The sequence below is a fragment of the Neopelma chrysocephalum genome, unplaced genomic scaffold (genome assembly GCF_003984885.1).
Source record: "Neopelma chrysocephalum unplaced genomic scaffold, ASM398488v2 Primary Assembly neopelma1_44, whole genome shotgun sequence".
Taxonomy (NCBI): Eukaryota; Metazoa; Chordata; class Aves; order Passeriformes; family Pipridae; genus Neopelma; species Neopelma chrysocephalum.
In genome coordinates this window covers 19,101,949-19,120,108 of record NW_020897703.1, presented here as the reverse complement: position 1 = coordinate 19,120,108, position 18,160 = coordinate 19,101,949, and the positions used below count along the sequence as shown (strand labels likewise).

The 18,160-nt window shown below is 56.9% G+C and overlaps 2 protein-coding genes across 9 annotated transcripts; one reads left to right on the top strand and one right to left on the bottom strand.

Annotated features, from left to right (window-relative positions):
- Positions 1 to 1,541: 1,541 nt before the first annotated feature.
- On the bottom strand, positions 1,542 to 5,824 carry RNF25 (ring finger protein 25). The gene is made up of 10 exons (XM_027678853.1): positions 5,771 to 5,824; positions 5,605 to 5,679; positions 5,425 to 5,527; positions 5,263 to 5,330; positions 4,525 to 4,594; positions 4,326 to 4,397; positions 3,459 to 3,599; positions 3,120 to 3,209; positions 2,477 to 2,611; positions 1,542 to 2,361 (listed from the first exon to the last, which is right to left on the bottom strand). Exons 1-10 carry the CDS (start codon positions 5,806 to 5,808, stop codon positions 1,639 to 1,641), a joined length of 1,515 nt encoding a protein of 504 aa, XP_027534654.1. The 5' UTR covers positions 5,809 to 5,824; the 3' UTR covers positions 1,542 to 1,638.
- Positions 5,297 to 18,060, top strand: STK36 (serine/threonine kinase 36). Of its 8 annotated transcripts, none has more exons than XM_027678848.1 (27): positions 5,885 to 6,104; positions 6,279 to 6,384; positions 6,966 to 7,106; positions 7,776 to 7,853; positions 8,275 to 8,405; positions 8,622 to 8,871; positions 9,266 to 9,359; positions 9,537 to 9,706; positions 9,920 to 10,119; positions 10,199 to 10,319; positions 10,431 to 10,574; positions 10,840 to 11,019; positions 11,240 to 11,337; positions 11,714 to 11,819; positions 12,608 to 12,749; positions 13,029 to 13,150; positions 13,741 to 13,845; positions 14,073 to 14,171; positions 14,369 to 14,463; positions 14,780 to 14,843; positions 15,015 to 15,125; positions 15,270 to 15,344; positions 15,723 to 15,894; positions 16,303 to 16,450; positions 16,657 to 16,816; positions 17,074 to 17,814; positions 17,896 to 18,060. In XM_027678848.1, the coding sequence occupies exons 2-27, from the start codon at positions 6,301 to 6,303 to the stop codon at positions 18,058 to 18,060; spliced, it is 3,996 nt and encodes a 1,331-aa protein (XP_027534649.1). In that variant the 5' UTR covers positions 5,885 to 6,104; positions 6,279 to 6,300. The 8 variants fall into 8 exon arrangements, with proteins under 8 accessions (XP_027534642.1, XP_027534649.1, XP_027534647.1 ...); XM_027678846.1 differs by having other exon boundaries at positions 12,581 to 12,749; XM_027678841.1 differs by lacking the exon at positions 5,885 to 6,104 and adding an exon at positions 5,297 to 5,371 and having other exon boundaries at positions 12,581 to 13,150.
- The last annotated feature ends 100 nt before the right edge of the window (positions 18,061 to 18,160 follow it).

The following is an 18,160-nucleotide window of genomic DNA, read 5'->3' as shown; positions in this document are numbered from 1 at the left end:
GCTCAGCCCTTGTCCTCAGCAGGGCACATCTGGCTCTCAGATCACCAAGCCCAGGACAGGTAGTGTGGGCTCAGACCAAGGAGGGAGAAAGTCATGCTTTTAGAGCATTAGGGTTGAAAGTAGGGCAGTGTTGGAAATTTAAGCACAGAAGGTTCTTGGGCAGCAGGTTAAACCAACCCCTTCAGGTCAAGGCCAGGCATAGAGTAAGCAGGGCAGTAGGTAAGGAGGACCCAGTCCAGAGAGAGGTTTGTGCACCCTTCACGTGCCAAAGATCAATCAGGCAGATGTGTGTGCTGCCAAATGCCTTCCCAGTACACACAGCCTTTGGTTTCCTGGGGATCTCACATGAAGTTCTGGCAAGTCCATTGTGGCACTGCTATTTTTGCACTCAGCAGGAGGAAGACAGTAACAACATATGTGTGGTCAAAAAAGAGGTGGGGTGGGGGACAAGGCACAAACGAGTGTGAAGGGATCAGTACTGTCCAGGTGAGGTGAAGAGCTTACACTGAGCCAGGCAAAGTGGGGAGCCCTTCTGCCACCCAGAAGTACCAGGTCTCTGCCCTGGCCCTGGTTGTAGGGAGCAGGGAGGGGAGTGAGAAATACCAGGGATCAACACCTTTGCTCCAAACAGCAATGAACAGGAGCAAGTGGGCAGAGAAAACAAAGGGAGCAGGCTCTGGAGAAGACCCAATGAATTAATTTAATAGCGTCCCACTTCAGAGACTTGGGATCGCCCTTCACAGCTCCGGAGTGAGACACCATTTAAATCTGTGAAGGAGAAGCAGATGGAACTGCACCAAGTTAGTTTAAACAGCAAATCCTCATTTTGAAATAAGATCAGCTTGAAGATGAAAGGAGTGTAGCAGTATCTAAAGTATTGAGGCATGTCTTCAGGTTGTTGGAAGTGCCAAGACAGCCTGGCCTTAGAGGGGGATTCCAACAGATACACATCACAAAGCAAAGTGCTTTGAGAGACAGGCTTCCTGGGGAAGTGGGAGACAAGCTGAAGCTGCAGCCAACGTGTTGACTTAAGCTTAACTTGGATCTCCTGGCCAGGACTGGGAAGTGTCCTGCATACAAAGGACATGCCTGGCCAAGCCCATCAGCTGAACATCAGCCAGGGTTGCAGGAGAAGCCATGTTGTCTCCAAGGGACAGGGACAACACTTCAGAAAGTGCTCTGAGAAAGAAAGGAGGACAGAGTAAGCTGAGCTGTGCTCCAGGCTGCTGCCCTGGCACAGCCCCATCACTTGGCACCCCCATGGCTCCACTGGGACACTGGCTTCCAGGGAAGATCTTGCCCCAACTCTGGCTCTGCCATGGCACCATGCTCAGTCCACCTGTTCTGTAGGTGTGCACGTTTCTTGGCAGCTCACATATAGGCATGATGGCTGGAGGTCCCCATTTAAGGCTACCTGTCCCCTAGGTCTTCTGAGATCAAGGCTGGTATGATCTGTCAAGATTCTGCTTCTCCAGTGTTGGTGAGAGCCAGCTGCTCATGCCAGGATGCTTCACTATGGTCATCCCCTGGTGACACTGCCTATGTATGGTGTCTGCTTGCTACTGCTCTACCAGAGCCTTCACTGTTCTCCCCAGAAATAGCCCTTCCTTCCCCCAGCCCAGCCCCTCATCATTCCTGCTAGGAGCCACCCTCCTTCTCAAGATGGGCTTCTCGATGTCCACTGGGCCTGAACACCCCTCGCCCTCTTGGTGCTCTGGGGTAGGAACCACGCTCCTGAACTCTGGACCTTTCCCACCTCCCACAATCCCAGGGCCTGTGGTGACCCTGCCAGCTGGTAGCTGCTCTGTGGTCGCTGTGGTTGAATGTCAGGTTCTCCTTTTTCTTGCCCCGGGCCTCAGCCCCCTTCTCTGCACTCCATCTGTCCACATCACAGTGCTCCTCTTTCAAGTCCACGGCCTCCATTACTGGTGAGGGATCTTCAGGGCACAAATCCTTTCTTTCAGCCAAGGGAGCAGCCCTACTTCTACTGTGAGGCTTTGGAAACTCCTGACTGTGCCTTCCAGCAGGTCTCCGCTCTGGTCTCTGGCTGAAGCCCCTGGGCCCCCTGGAGCCATGGAGGGGATGACAGGCTTCTTCTCCCGGTTCTTGCAAGCCACTGCATGGCTGCCTGCCCTGGCCTCTGGGGCCTGGCCTCTCCCCTCTGTGCTTCTCCCTCTTGCTTGGTTGCTCCCTGGGCACAGCAGGCCTCTCAGGCCGCCCAGGTTCTGCCCTGGCCTCCGATGCCCCAGCTGGCTCTGGAGTCGAGGCTTGGCCGGGCGGCTGGGGCACGTCTGCAGTGCTTGCACTCACCGGCAGCTCAGAGGCAGCAGCTGCTTGGCCTGGATCCGCAGCAGCTGGAGGCTGAAAGAAAGAGGCCACTGGTGAAGAAAAGGACAGGGGTGTCCCACAGCAGACAACAGTGCTTGGTCCTGCAGCCCAGGGTGCCCTCGGCAGCTCTCTGCCCCCAGTGCCATACCGCCTGGAGGCTGATGAAATAGCGGTTCCTCTCTGCTTCGGGGTCGATGATACCTCCTTTCTCTTGCTGTCTCTTGAAAATTAGGCGCAGTTCTTCCTGGTGCTGCAGCATCTTGGCATCTGGCCTGTACGGCTCCTGAGTGGCAGAAAGCAAGGCAGGGTAAGGGCTCTCTCAACACTTGCCAGGGATAGGCAGTAGCAGGGCTAGGAGCTCCTCCCTAAACCCTCCTTTGATTGCACAGTGCCAGGTACCTGCTTCCCTTTGCCACATCGCCAGGCCTAGAGATGCACGGGAAATCCCTGGACAGAGGCAGAACATCCCAGTGCAAACCCACTGTTTCTGCAGTGACTGCCTTGGGATGTCCTGCTGTGGGACAGGATGCAGAGCAGCTACCATTGGGTCACTCTCCTGACCTGATTATATCCCAGTGAGTGCAGGGACATGCCCCATGGCAGAATCACCTCTCCTCCAGCACATCTGCTCACCTCAGGGCTATACAACTGAACCTGCTCTCTGTGAGCTACCCTTTGGATAGGACATCTGGGAGGACCTGAGAGGGCACATTCATTCATCCGTTACTGTGTCACAATTGAAGCTACCCAGTGAGGGGGCACAGCTGGGCAGGTGAGCCCCCATCTCTTACCAGAGGGTGCTGTGGGGGCGGTGCTGCCTTCAGAGCAGAGAGATCATAGACCAGGGTCTCCCGGCAGACAGGGCACTGCACACCGACTTCCTGCAGGGAGGCAAAAGGTGACAGCAAACCCTGTCTGCGACTCAGCTGCCCGATAAACCTGCCCCTCTTCTGCCAGGGTAGGTCCTTGAAGATCACTTGGTCTAATCCCTGCTCTGATTCTCAGCACAGATACAAAACTGACTGTGCTGCTGGGTCACACTAGCCCTCATTCCATGTCCCAAAGAGGGTGACACCGACATCATGAGGGTCTGTGCAGGGGGCGAGGGGAGGCGGCCCAGGGCCTGGTACCTGTTTGGGAGACGGTGAAAGGTGTTGATCTCTCTCCTCCTGCTGCATGAGGATCTCCTCCTCCATGTGCTGGGCATAGCGGGCCAGACAGTGGGAGTGGAAGTAGTGGTAGCACTGGGTCTTTGTGAAGGCTTCTCTCTCCTGTCAAGAAGGGTAGCTTTGAAGGATTTCTTAGCACAGGGTTGTGTAGCCTCCCCAGCTGAGGTAGGTTTTCACTTCCATGTCAGTGGTGGCAGTGGGAAACTAGTGCTGGCTAGAGCCACCTAACATCTGCTGAGCTTCATCTCCACTTCTTCAGCAATTACTGGGATGCTGCTCCTTGTTTCAAGTGTTAGAAACACTCCTAATGTCAAGATGCAAAGTTTTTGTGACTGATTTCTCTGTGTGTGTTTCTGTGTAAGCAGCAATCTTCCCATCTGATGTGTTCTCCTTCCTAGGCAGGCATTGACTTTCCTTGCAACTCAGACAAGATCAGCTCCCTGGCCCTCACAGACCTCAGTATCCATCACACGTGGATGTGTTCCAGTCCCTCCTGATCACCTGTGTGCTGAACTCCAGGTGAGGTATGACCTATACAGGGAAGCTGAGATACACCAGCAACTATCCTCAGACCCTACCCACTTCTTTGGAATGCTCTGGCATCTCTTGCTGCCCCTGTGCCGTTTCTGTAGATGATTATTTCAGGCCGATGGGGAGAGTAGCGTGTATCGCCCTCCAAAGGCCCACGTGCAGGCGGATCACCCGCAGAACAGGGGCAGGGGCCTGCTGGGGTGCACCCTGGCCCCAGGCTGATATCCCAACCCCAGGCTCCCCATTCTCTTGCCTCACTTCCCAGTCAGCTTGCAGGGCCAGGAGACACATGCCTACCTGGAATCCATAAAGGCAGATCACACACTGTCCATGAGGAATGTTGTTGTCAGTGAGAATCTCCTTCCCCTTCTGTGGAAGCATTAAAGCAAACATTTTGCTCACTGGCCTGCACATGTGCTCAGGGCTCTCCCGACCCCTCGGGCAGTGAGGGACCAGTGTCTGTGGCTGGTAACCCCCAATTTCCCCCAACTCTCACCTCAATGAGTTCATAGAGCACCTCTGTCCCCAGCCTTGCTTCAGCAACACTTCTGAGGGTCTGGGAAATCCTACAGCAAAGCAGCAGAAATGCTTAACACAAATTTAGCTACACCTTTTCACTGTCCCACATACCTGCCATCCCGCCATGGTGACATGAGGAACAAACAGAGCACTGGCCTTCAGGCTCTGCTTGGAGCACAGGATGGGCACAAGTGCACACACATAGTCATGTGCTGTCCTGGCTCCTCACAAGCTGGTGCACAGGAAGCCTTTGTCCTGACAGGACTTGCAGGAGCAGGTTTGCTGACGGCCTCAGCTTGAGCTGGGTTTTGGTGAGTCCCAGGCTTTGTTTATCTGATGGCAGTCCCTGAGCAGGTGTGGTGGGAGCCTCTGGCAACACATTCCACCGCGCCAAGGACCGGAGCACAAAGGCAACAACAGGCTGCTTGAGTCAGTCCCACCTCTGTCAGAGCAGGACCAACAGCTTCCAAGGCCCCAGGGATTCAGATTATATTTCAGGGGGACCACAGGGCAACAACTACAGGGTGGACCCCTCGGTGTCAAATTCAGCACCAGTGGCTCCCATGAAATTTAGGACAAAGAGATTTAGGGACCTGTATCCATCCGCTAACCAGACATGGGAAGTCATGTGATTTAGTGAAGGGTTTTCCATAAGTTTTGCCTCCTGGATCTCTGGAGGAAAGGATTGCCCTCTCCCTGCCCTCCTGGCACTCACTTTTGAATCTGCTCATCTGACAGGCCCCGCGGGTTCCTGACGGAGATCTCCGGAGTTTCATTAGGATACTAGGAAAAAAAAAAGAAACGCCCAAAGCACAACAAGAAAGGTGGAGAGGCCCTGGGCGGGGAGGAGCAGGGGCAAGGGGGGTGGGCAGCCTACTTGCGGGGGCACGGAGAGCACCAGGGTGAAGCGGACGTACTGGGAGTCCTGGTCCTCGGCCGTGGCGGGGTGCAGGGTGATGCTGATCTCCCAGGGCTCCCACCTGGAGGAGGGGCAGGTTGGGGTGAGCGGGGCGGCGCGGGGCCGGGCCGGGCCGGGAATGTGGGACGCGGGACGTACCTGCCGCGGCCCCGCGCCACCTGCAGCTCCTCCAGGTAGATGGACTCCAGCACCTCCAGCTCCGGCAGCAGCGCCCTGCAGGGACCGACGGGGCAGGGGTCAGATGGCCCCACTGGCGGGGGGATGCGGGACCGCGGGGGCCCGGGGAAGGTGCGGGGGGTGTTACCAGTCCGCCGCCTCCGCCTCCTCCCCGGCCGCCGCCATCGTCCCGCTCGCCCCGGAAGCGGAAGCGGAAGTGGGGAGCGTGTTGCCAAGCGACGGCGCGGCGGCGGCGGATGTGGGGCAGGAGCGGAGCGGGGCGAGGGCCATCCCGTCCCGTCTCACCGCGGGATTGCTGCGGGGCATCAGCGGGGCCCGTCCAACCCCGGGCTTGCTGCGGGGTAATCGGCCGGGGCTCGGGGCTTGTCCTGCCCTGGAGCCGGTGGGCAGGGACGGAGCCTGGCGTGGGGGTGGGGAGGCCATACCCGCCCAGGGGACCCGGCCCCTGCTGCAGCACCGCGGTGAGTAGGAAAGCCCCATCCCTCGGGATCTGGGATCGCAAGGGGTGCACTGCTGCCTTCCCAGCGCTGGCACTGCCCGGCTCCATCGCGGCTGCGGCCGGTGCCCCATGGCAGCCGGTGGTGGGGGGAGAGAGGGCGAAGCGCTGCTCCTCACCGTCCGCTTTGCCTCGGCAGCTCAGCGGCCTCGGCCCGAGCGATGGATCGGTACCACGTCCTGGAAATGATCGGCGAAGGCTCCTTCGGGCGCGTGTACAAGGGGCGCCGGAAACACAGCGCCCAGGTGAGGGGAAAGGACCGGGGGTCTGCTCTGTGGTGCCGGGGGCTGATTTCTGGTGCCTCTTTGGTTCTAAGGCCCTGCTAGGCCTTTGGGACTCAGCACTGATTCGGGTTTCTGCTGACATACCTGGCCAGCTCCTGATGTCTTTCTGGGCCAAAAACCTGGCCACAATATTGCCAGCGTGGTCTAGAAGGTTCCAAATAAAGGACAATAATCACCTCCCTGCAGCTTCTTTAGCCCAGGATGCTGCTAGTGCCCCTCACTGCCAGAGCACACTGCTGGCTTGTTGTTAGCCTTGCTGTCCACCAGCATCTCTAGGTTCTGTCCCATGTTTCTGGAAGTCCTGATTTTATCTGTGTTCACCGATCTTTGCCTTAAATGCCAGTGTGAAAAGTAGTGTGAACACCAATACTTATGTGCAAGGACCTGAGGAGAGCCCCAGCTCCAAGTGGTCCAGTCAACAAATGTCTTGTTCAGTGTGCTCAGCTGGAAAGTGCAGAGTCCGATTATGGTTAAAAGCAGCCTTTGCCAGGGTGGGCTTGGCCAGAAGCCTGGTCTAATCCCATCTTTTCCTACTTGAAAAGGTGGTGGCCTTGAAGTTCATCCCCAAGGTGGGGCGGTCTGAGAAGGAGCTGAAGAACCTGCAAAGAGAAATTGAGATCATGAGAGGCCTCCATCACCCCAACATCATCCAGATGCTTGACAGCTTCGAGACGGATAAGGAGGTGAAGGGGACTACTCTGGGCAAATGCTTTTGCTCGGCTGGGCCAGGGGAACAAGGGTTGGTCCCTGCTGTCCTAGGGACATCTTTTCTCGGGAGTTGCTGGTGAAACTGTCCCAGGGTCTGGTTAGTGTTTTTCAGAGCCCTCTGGGATGTGCTGTGTGGGCTGCACTAGGTTATATGCAGAGGAGAAGGAGATGACTAGGGGAATGCAAGATGAATGGTTTGAGATTACAGGATGAGGATGACTCTTCAGTCATCTCATCAGTCTTTTCAGAGACTGGCTTTTCACTGATTTATACTCTCATGGAGGTAATAGGGTAAAAGGACTGAAGACTGTGTAATGGGGCATGAGGGTATGAAATAAAGTAATTGGGCAGCAGATTCAAAACAAGCTCAAGGGAGTGATTCTACTCACTGGGTTTGGGAGTACCATTCTAGGTTTGTCCTGTCTTTTCCTCTTCCCTTGTTTCTGCTGGCTGTACAAGATACAAGACATCTGCTAAGTGTCAGGCCCTTGCTGCAGTGCAGCCATGAGGGCTCTCTTCCATCCCAGGTCCCAACCCAAGCTGATGGACTGTGCACAATGACAACCCAGCACCCCCTCAGACTTCCTACTCTGCTCTGTCCTGGTCCCCAGGGCCTGATCTCACCATGCTGCTCTTCCCTCCAGGTGGTGGTGGTGACTGACTATGCAGAGGGGGAGCTTTTCCAGATCCTGGAGGACGATGGGAGTTTGCCTGAGGACCAGGTGACTGTCATGGTGGTGGCCATGCAGTGTTTACAGGTTGAAGAGAACAGGATTTGTCTGCCTGCAGGCAGAGGGTCTCTGCTGTGAGCCAGGACGTGTCAGGAGGGTGAGGGTGCCTCCGGAGCTTTACCTGGCAGAGCTTCTGAAAGGGATGAAGAGGGAGCCAAGTTGCACCATGGGACAGTGGGGTCCTGCAGGGACCTTGGTTTCCCTGTTCCCTCTCCAAGGGCTACAGCACCAAACTGCTGCCTTGGCCATTGGCCTACTTCAAGGAACTGCTGGCCCACAGCTGGGGTTGGTCCCTGCCCCAAGAGGCCAAGAGCAGAAGTAGGGGTACTGGGGGAGCCAGGCTGTTAGGGACATGGTTGTGCCAGCAGGTGGCACCGTGGGACACAGTGTGAGGCTCCCGTGTCTCTGGCAGGTCCAGACCATCGCTGCTCAGCTGGTCTCTGCTCTCTATTACCTGCACTCCCACCGCATCCTGCACCGAGACATGAAACCCCAGAACATCCTTCTGGGCAAAGATGGTGTTGTCAAGCTCTGTGACTTTGGGTGAGTGGTGGGGGCCAGCTTGAGGGGGACGCTTGGCCTTAAGGCAGCCAAGAGGTGCAGAAGGGGGCCGGATTCTGTGGATATTTAGAGGTTAAGCAGAGAGGGGGGATTTTGTCCTCCAGGGGGAAAAAGTGTTGATAAACTCATAGGGAACTCCATGGGAGCTGCAATGGATGTTTCAGCCTGAACTTGCCATCTGTGCTTTGCTCTGAGCAGGTTTGCCCGTGCCATGAGCATCCATACCATGGTGCTGACCTCCATCAAGGGCACCCCACTGTATATGTCCCCTGAGCTGGTGGAGGAGCGGCCGTATGACCACACAGCAGATCTCTGGTCTGTGGGCTGCATCCTGTACGAGCTGTTTGTGGGCACTCCTCCCTTCTACACCAACAGCATCTTCCAGCTTGTCAGCCTCATCGTCAAGGACCCTGTCAAATGGCCCACGGCCATGAGCCCGGTGTTCAAGGTAAGGGTGAAGGCCCCCTGTGCAGGGTGAGCTCTGTTAATACAGCTTTGGCCTTGCTTGCTGCCCTGGTGAGTCACACTTAGCTTTTATGTCCCCTAACAGGGACTTTGGAACATAGACAAGGGATGAGAGCTGGGCCTCCTGGAAGGGGGAACCTTATCACTGCTGTCCATAAGCTGGGAAACTGGGGCCAACAGCAAAGGAATGATTTACTGGACTGGGAAGGGAAATGTCTTCCTGTCTGCCCTAAGCACTAGAGCTACTCCTTTCCCAGAGCCAGGCAGGGAAGGCAGGCCTCCTGGGTACCCTCACTGGGGGAGACTGGTGGGTACACTGTGCACACTGGTGCATGCTGAACATGTCTCGGTGATCCTGCTGCTGTGCTGTCCTGTAGAGCTTCCTTCAGGGACTACTAATGAAGGACCCCCACCAGCGTCTGTCATGGCCAGAGCTGCTCTCTCACCCATTCATTGCTGGACGGGTTACTGGTGAGTACCTGCTTTTTGCAGCGCTGCACAGGTCCGTTTCTTCCTCCTACTGCCTGGAGACTCAGAGGACCGCCCTTCCCTGCTATTTTTACTATCCTGGTCTTTGCCTCCCTCCTCTCAGCTTTCTCCAAGCGCTGACTCCTAACTGCTTATGAAGTTCTCCTCTCATCTCCCCAGTGATCGATGACACAGAAGAGTGTGGGATCTCAAACCCCTTTACCACGAAGCTGTCCCCAGAACTGCAGGCCCTGAAGGAACAGCAAGCCCATTCCCTGGTCCCCAGGAGCAGCCAGTCCAGGATCCTGAGAAAGGCCCAGCAGAAGATGGTTGAAGAGGCACAGAAAAAGGTGGAGGAAAGTGGGGGGTTCTCCTGGATGTGTCCCACAGTCGGGGCAGAGGAGGAGCACTGAAATGGGCCCTGGGGGAAACACATGAGTACATGGGTCAGGCTGGGGTGTCAGTGACACACAAAGTGGGATGTGGGGTGCACAGGGTGGTAGGGTCTAGGAGACTCATCTGTCTGATTAACTGCCCTGACCAAACTTCTCTGCCATCATCAGGGGCAACTGAAGGCAGGTGATGCATCTATGAAGGACTCTGGCAATGGACACCCCAGGCATAGACCCAGAGCAGGTCCAGGCAAGGCAGCCTCTGAGGAGGGGGAGCCGCTGGCTGCCTCCAATGAGAATAACTCTGGTCTCCTGCAAAGAAAGAGCAGCATGGCAGAGTGGGAATTGGAGGAGTCTCTTCCTGACCCATGGTGAGAGAGGGCTGAGGCTGGGGCAGGAGGAAAAAGGGGAAGAAGGGTCTTTCACTGACTGTGTTGTTTCCTTGGCCAGCCAGCACAGCATCTCTCGAGACTATGAGCGGGAGTTTCCTGGAGCAGGTGCACCTCCTGATGCTGGCAGGGCAGAGCCCGGGGGCAGGCGCAGCATTGAGGCCGTGGACCTGGAGAGCGAGGTAAGACAGTGTCTTCAGGTGGGGACACCAGGGCCTAGTCTCCAGGGGCTGGTACAGAGACCCTGGGATTGGCAGGGTCTGTGGCACCAGTCCTCTCTCCTCCATGGCTAGGAGCTGGAGAGCGATGAGGAGTGGCAGCACCTGATTGAGGCCACTGAGCCCTCGGCCATGCAGCTGAGCACACCACTGAGCCTCCTGAGGGACCCAGCCTTTCAGCACCGTGTCCAGGACTGCCTGGCAGACTCTGCTCAGCAGGTAAGTGATGGCTGGCCCAGACAGCTGTGACTGGTGACATGGATGCTGCCCTCTTCCCCAGGATTGAGTTCGGAACATCTGGAGAGTCCTTAGTCCAGCAAGCAAAAAGATCTGCTTCTCCAGGAGTTGGAGCTGTCTTATGCACTTAGCTCGCCATCTGCAACTCTGCTGTCCCCTGCATGAATGATTGAGGGGCTGCCCCATGGCTGATGGAGAGGCCAAAACTGCTGCTAATTATGAGCTCTTCTGGCTTCTCCATGTCCAGGTGCTGGAAGGGATGCTGGAGGGCGCCTCCTATCTCCGTCCCGTGCTTCGTGTTGTGGGGAACCTCCTGGCTACCCGGTGTGACTCTGAGCTGCTGGACCACTTCTGCCAAGAACTGAATGTGCCTCTGTCCCTGCTGTGTTTAGCCAAGCAGATCCTGGAGAGCGGTTGCACCAAGCAGGTGGGTATAGGGCCCCAGAGAAATTCAGGCTCCTTCCAGCCCTGCAGAGTGCTGGTGCTGAGGAGGCCCTGGTATCCTGCTGGAGCTGGCTCACAGGACCAGTGCCTCTTCCAGGCATCCTTGAGAAGGGAAAGGTTCTGGCAGGGAAGAATCCTATCACAGTGGTGTGGGGATGGCCAGCAAACAATCCCCATTTGCTGTTTTTTTCTGGATCCTGCAGCAGCCCTGGTGTATCACTGTGCTGACAGACCTCCTCATGGTGACCACAGTTTATTTCAGCAGTGAACGCAGCCTGGAGGAGAGTGGGCAAAAGGACAGGTAAGGACAACCTTCTGTGCCCTGAAGTTTCTTGTGGCCACTTTGGGGACCCAGCAGTAAGCAGGAGGGTAGTGTTCATACTCTGCAGCCAGAGTCATCTCTGAGGGGAAGCATCATGGACTAAGCACCTCGTGCCAGATCGCTGTGCTCACAGAGGAGCGCTTTCCTTCAGTGGGACTAACTAAGGGGAAGGCAGCTGTGCTATCCACAGTCAGTGGACACACAGTCCAGTTGTGCTGCCCACTAACAGAAGCTCACAGTGTGAGTGTGTGCTGCCTGCCCCATTAGCCAGGGCCACATGGGCCTGGCCAGATCCTGTCCTTGTAACCAGGGGCCATGATTCTCCATTCTTATCTGCCCCTGCTGTTTCCCCCAGCCTGCAGACCTTCCAGGAGAGTGCTGGCTGCTTCCTGGCCCTGCTGCCGGAGCTGCTGGCTCAGCCAGTCGACAGTGAGATGAGACTCTGCCAGCAAAGCCTTCTGGTAAGGGTCCCCCATCTCTCTCCTCCCCACCCTTTTCTGTAGGGACAGAATGTGTGGGGCTGTCTCTGTAATGTCGAGAGGATGCAGGCTGAGGACCCTTCTCCTAGCTATGGGTCTGATGCATTCTTCTCAGGGCAGGCTGTCTCACCCACTGTCTCACCCACTGTGGGGGATTACATACAGAAAGGAGGTCTCTGAGGGGGCACCTTCTCTGGCTCTGCCATTCTGGGGTAGCTTTACTGGCTGAGCCAACAGCAAGTGCAGTCCCTGGTACACACCCTGGCACAAATGGCCTTGTGGCCAGGCAGTGTCACTTCACCAGATGTGTCCCTTGCTCTGCTGCTGAAAGCTCTGCTGCGGAGATTGTGCTGGGTGGGCACAGTGTTGGAGTATGATTCACATGTGACTCAGGCAGCAGATGTATACAGGCTTGTGTTTGGTATCATCTTGCTTTTAGCCTTTTTTTTCAGGCTGCATGTTTTAGAGCCAGAGGAAGCAAGAGCAAAAAGAGGTCTTGCTCTTGGGTAATGCATTGGGTGTGCTCTGCCAGGCTGTGAGAGGTGCAGAAGGACACATGCTTCCATGTGTACCCCTCACTTTGCCAGCATGCAGCCAAAATGTGGGTCCCATACTGTAACCTGGCTGGAGAGGACAGTTGGAGGTTCCTGAAGCTCCAGCACGAGTCCTTCTCCCATCTCTGCTGTCCTGCCACAGCCTCCTCCTGTGCTGTCCTTCTCTCTCCTCCCACATTCATTCTGCAGTGGTGGCAACCCCTGTGTCTTCCCCAGTGCTTCACCCAGCTCTGTGAGAGCCTGGATGCGACAGACCCCTCCATCTCTGCACCCTTCTATGCCATCCTGCGAGAGGAGCATCAGCCACTGCTGAACAGACTCCTTCAGGGATCCATCTCAGAGCAGCCTGCTCTGCGAGGTAGCAGGGTAGCAGCTCACCACCTCTTCCTGGGGTTTCCCTTCTCTCTCTCTTGCTCTTGGGCTCCATCAGAGCACTGGCAGCCATTGCAGTGCTGTTGGCCAGAGAAGGTGGCTGAAGCTTATCTGCCCAGACCCCTACTGACCAGGGCTCTTCTCTCCCTTAATCTCAGATCTCACCCTCCTCATGTCACAAGCTTTTCCTCTCTTGCCCTCCAACCTCATCCTGCTGCCCCTCAACACCCTCAGCACATGACTCCCAAGTTCTGCCCCTGCGTAGGTGCAGCGATGGAGGCCAAGTCAGACCAGAGCCCATGTGTGGCAGACCTCTTCATGGCTGCACTGGCTGCTGCCTGCAGTATCCCCCTGGAGAGGAACAGCTGTCGGGAAGCCAAACAGCAGGTCAGACCATCTCTCTGTACAGGGTGAGGAGGTGTGGTCCCCACAGGGCAGTAACCCTTTCCAGGAGGATTTCTTTCTCAGCAGTGGAGTGGAGGGCTGGGATCCTGTGCCTTAGATGGCTGCAGGGCTGGCTTTTGCAGGCTGGTCCTCCCAGCTGAGCGTTAGGAATCTACAGATTCTTAAATCAATTGAGAGACTTAAACTTAGCCCATCTCACAGTTCAGATCCTAAGTAAAGAACTAGGCAATACAGAGAAAACATGAAGAATTCTTATATGACAGTGATATAAACTGTAGGAAATCTGAAATTGAATGGACAATAAGAGGGAAAACAACTACAGATTAATATTTGATTCTTTACCTCAACTCTGAGTCAACAAAGAGGGAAGCAGAGGAGGAATCTCACCTTGCTTAGCTCTGGGACTGTGCATCAAAGCCATGCTGGGTTATGGCAGGTGGGGATCCCTTTGTAAACACAAGCAACACATAGGAAGCAAATGCCTTCTTTCATTAATTAGTTGCTAGCATTAAACTCCTTAAGTCTGTGCGGTGCTTAGGTGCCCAGGGTGCAAAACAGGCTGATTTCTGCAGGTCGCTCAGGTGGTAGCTCAAAAGCTTATGGAAGGAGAGAGCCAGAAGCTTGGGAAACTGCTGGGAAGACTGGAGCGCTCAAGCTGCTCCTTGAACGTACTGAAGGTAATGGCCCCATCCTTTTATCTGGCTGTGCCCAGAGACACCTTGGCTCTGGAATTAGGAGTATGGGGAAGGGGGAACTGTGGGCTCAGGCCTTAATGAATCCCATCTGCCTGATGTCAGTTGAATAAATGAGCCCATGGTAGCCATGGGACATGACTGGAGTGGGCCTGGTCACTGTCTTCCTGTCCCCAGGAGTTTGGTGTGCATTTCTCCCCTCTGCCTCACAGATCCTCTATGCTGGCTGCCATGGCCACCCAAGCCTGTGTCAGCACCTGGGAAGGAGCCAACAGCTGTGGGGTTTCCTCATGCAGCTCTTGAAGGGTGAGGTAGGACTGACCACAGCCTGGTGGGGTGGTGGGGTAGGAGTCTGGGCAAGCAGGACACATTCCTCCGAGCACAGTTTGCACCACTCTAGTGTGGGGAGAAGAGTTTAGGAGAGTGCAGTTCTCCTCCAGGGCCCAAAAACATCCCCTCCTCCCCTTGTGCCCTTGGTGTTCCACTGTGACTCCTGCTCCCTTGGCAGGTCCCCTTGGTGGAGGTGGCCCAGGAGGCAGCCTGTGAGGCCTCTGTGTGCCTGCTAGCCCTGCTCACTCTGCACTTTCAGGCCTCCCCTCCCAGGTAAGCACCCACTTTCACTCATGGGTGGGAGAGGAACATGCCCTGCCCTGAATAGCCTCTGTCTCTCACTCTGCCCAGAGCTGGGATCCTGCTTCCACTGATCCCTCCAATCCGGACACATAGCAGAGTGCTGGGCAGTGTGGGTGGGTGTTGGGGATGCAGTGAGAGGACCCAGTGTGGACTAAGAGGTGCTGTGAACCAGGGCTCCTCCTGGAAGATGGCTGCTTCCAAGCCCTGGGGGTGTTTGAATGCTGCTGCTCTGCACTGTGTGAAGCTGTGGGAACATAGCGCTTTTCTCCTGGTCCCTGTATTTCAGGCTTGGGGAGGTGGTTACCTTGGCTGTGGATCTCATCACGCAATCTCCTGTTGTCTGCCTTGTGGTAAGCTGCCCCCCATACCAGAGCCACCACTGAGAGCCCTGCAGAGCCCTACATCACATTTGGGTCTCACCATTCCTCACTCAGGGTGGGATGAGGCCGAGGGATGAAGGGTCAATACTGACCAAGTAGATGGGAAAGTCACAAAGGTGCTGAGCTCTCCCTGTCCCACAGGGTGCTGCAGCATTCCTCCTAGCACAGCTCAGTCAGCATGGGGTAGCCTTGGAGCTCAAGGGAGAAGAAGTCCTACCAGTGGTGACAAATGCGCTGACAACACCTGCTAAGGTATGAGATGGGGACAAAGAAGCTGGGGAGCCATGCACACCCCACTGCGGAGGTGTGCAAAGATGGGCTCAGAAGGGTGCAGGTGTGGTGCTGCTGCCCTCAGATCCAGCACTCAGCTCCAGCTTGTCCCCCACTCTCTTACAGCTGCAGCTTCCCCTGCCAATGGGTGCTGGTCTCTATGATGGGCTCTTTTTCCTCCTGCTGAAACTCCTTGCTCAGGTACCAGTCTGCCCATCTTCCTTTGCCTGGTCCCTGCCAAAAGGTGGGGTGTCAAAAAGACCTGAATGTGGATTGGTAATGAGGTTGAGGCAAGCCAGGGAACTGTGGAGCTTTGGCTGAGCTGTGCAACCCCATGAAAGTCACCTAATGTCCCTGAAGAGTTGATGAGAGAGTGGTAGGCAGGGAGGGGTGATCCATGGGCACACTGGAGAGAGAAGGCAGAGATGCCCTGGGACTGACACTGTTGGCAGATACAGCAGGGCCCCTGGGCCGTGGCCATCCAGCCCTGACCTTCCCAGGACCAAGGGGCTGGCAGAGCTATGGACCAGAACCACATGGAGGGCCATGAGGGACCATGATATCTGCCTCTAACTCTAGGAGGATGTGGCCATGGAGCAGGGCTTTGCCTCCTCAGAGCTGTGGAGCCTGGTCTGGCATTGTGTTGCTGTGGTGCTTCAAGTGGGCAGTGACAGGGCAGCGCTGGAGGGAGAGCCCCCAGGGGCAGGCCACCCCATGACAGAGCCAGACTGGAACCTCCTCTCCCCTCAAGGTAGGAGCTGCAGGACAGCAGGACATCTGCCCTGGACCCTGCTCCACATCCTGTCCTCAGACTTGCCCATGTCTGTCCCTGTCCGCATCTGTTCCCTGAGGCCAGAGGGCCCAGGTGGCTTTTCCTGAGGATTGCAAGTTGTCCTCTAGGGAGAGAGGACTTGGCTGGCCCATGCTGTGCCCAGTTGGCAGCAGCTCAGCTGAGCTGGCTGTGGAGGAACAAAAAGGGTATCCGTGCTGCAGGGAACGTTCACCCTGGCAGATGTGACTACTGGGGTGGAGATTTTTTGGTTTTGGGCAGGGAAGCACAGAAGTAACCATGGAGCAGTCTTGAGGCAGTACAGACAGAAGAGAGGAGACTTTTCAGCCTTCCCTAGCTTTGCATCTCTGCCTGCTGTTCCCCCTGCAGGCACCCTGCTCTTCCTCAGCCTGGCCCTCTGCATCTTCACTCGTGAGTTGCACCAGTGCCTGCCTCAGCTCACCCAGTCCCGTGGTATTCTCATGGTGACCCTGAAGAGACTGCTGTCCCCCAGCTTCCTGGAATGCCTGGCGCAGACGTGAGTTGTGGCAAGGGCTGAAGTGGGCAGGGCTCACCTACTGAATGGGGCTTGGACATGAGCAAGCCAAGGGCAGAGAAGTTCCTAACCTGGCACTTGCAGAGCCTCTCTTTAGTGCCGGTGTGGGGAATGCCCTCTGCCTCTTGCCCTGTCGTTTTTCTGATTACCTCTGTATTAAACCCTCTCTCTCTCTCTAACAAATTCAGGCAAGCAGGAGAGGATGGGGACCCTGAGGTTGTCCCAGCTGTGGTCATCCAGGCCTGCCAGCTCCTCTGTTTCCCTTTTGCCCAGGATGTGGATAGAGACACCTTAGCACTGATCCTGGAGGCTATGAGAGACACCCAGATCCCTGCCCAGCTGCTGCAGGTATCTTCTTGGCACTGTGTTTTTCTTCTCCCCCATACTGTGGAGACACGTCCCCACGTTGCAGCCCCCAATGTGTGGCACCACTTCATACCATGGTGTCAGTTTCTGCCCACACAGGGATGTCACTTGGGTGCCACGTAGCCCTCAGAACAGGTTGGCCTGCACTGACCTGCTGGCCACCTTCAGCTGTTGCTTGGCTTGGCTCAGCTCACACAAGTGCAGCGCACTCAGCACTGCTGTCTTTCCTTTCTCCTTAGGTCTGCTCTCGCCATCTGCCCCTCTCATTCACAGAGCTCCCTATGAGCCTCTTGTGCCACCTCGTTGTGTCTGACATGCAGGTCATAGACCAAGTGGTGAGGGAAGCTGCCGCCTCGGAGCATGTCATTGCCTTTTTCAGATCTGCCTTGTTCTCAGACAACCTCACACTCACAACTGACCTCCTGTCTCTCTTGACCCACGTGGCCCGGGTCTGTTCGGAGCATCTGCCCTTTCTCCAGAGGATCCTGAGGGGCTTGGATGTGGCTGACCAGCCACTGACCTACCTGCTCGGCCACCAGCAATACCTGATACGGGCCAAAACCTGCAATCTGCTGGGCAACCTGCTCCGACACGGCTTTCCCGCGGCGCTGCAGAGCCATCCCGGCTGGCTGGAGAGCCTGCTGGGGTGCCTGTCGGACGCGGAGGGCAGCGTGCGCAAGGCAGCCAGCTTTGCTGTGGGCAATGCCGCCGGCCACGCGTCCTGCCCGGCCGGGACCCTGCGCAGGGCCGTGCCCGCGCTGGCCCGGCTGCTCAGCGACCTGCAGGCGAAGACGCGCTGCAATGCGGCCCTGGCCCTGAGCAACCTGGGCCAGCGCGGGGCAGAGCTGGGCGACCTGCTGATCCAGAGCAGGGCCCCCCACTTCCTGCTGCAGGTGGCCTGCCAGGACCCCCGGGAGAGCGTGCGGGAGGGAGCCCTCGTGGCGCTGCGGGTCCTCAGCGAGCACCCCGGGATCCAGCAGGTACTGCACGGGGACTCCTGGTGCTGTGGGGACAAGGAGCCGTGCGGGTGGGTGACTCCTGTTCCTCTCCTGGCTCCGCAGGTGCTGCTATCCCTCGGAGCCCCCGACAGGCTGGCCGCGCTGGCTGGCGGCAGCCCCCGGCCGCCTCATGCCCGGCATTGCGAGGAGCTCCTCCGCCGGCTCGCAGCCGTGCCCGGTCCCGCGTGTCCCCGCCGGCTGCCGCCCGGCACCGGCGCCGAGCGGTGACGCCCAGGCATCCCGGCACAGCACCGGCGCTTCCCTTGTCCTCCTCGGGCCCCAGCCCGACTTTCCGTGGAACCCGCGTTGTCCGCCCGAGGGGGACCCT

Excerpts from the sequence above, each read along its gene's own strand:
- RNF25 (XM_027678853.1), bottom strand. The coding sequence starts at position 5,808 with ATGGCGGCGGCCGGGGAGGAGGCGGAGGCGGCGGACTG. Across the intron at positions 5,331-5,424 it reads TGCTCTCCGTGCCCCCGCAA|TATCCTAATGAAACTCCGGA; the intron begins GTAGGCTGCCCA and ends TTTTTTTCCTAG. Across the intron at positions 2,362-2,476 it reads ATTTCATCAGCCTCCAGGCG|CCTCCAGCTGCTGCGGATCC; the intron begins GTATGGCACTGG and ends TCTTTCTTTCAG.
- STK36 (XM_027678841.1), top strand. The coding sequence starts at position 6,301 with ATGGATCGGTACCACGTCCTGGAAATGATCGGCGAAGGCTCCTTCGGG. Across the intron at positions 11,020-11,239 it reads AGAGCGGTTGCACCAAGCAG|CAGCCCTGGTGTATCACTGT; the intron begins GTGGGTATAGGG and ends TGGATCCTGCAG. Across the intron at positions 14,464-14,779 it reads TTTCAGGCCTCCCCTCCCAG|GCTTGGGGAGGTGGTTACCT; the intron begins GTAAGCACCCAC and ends CCTGTATTTCAG.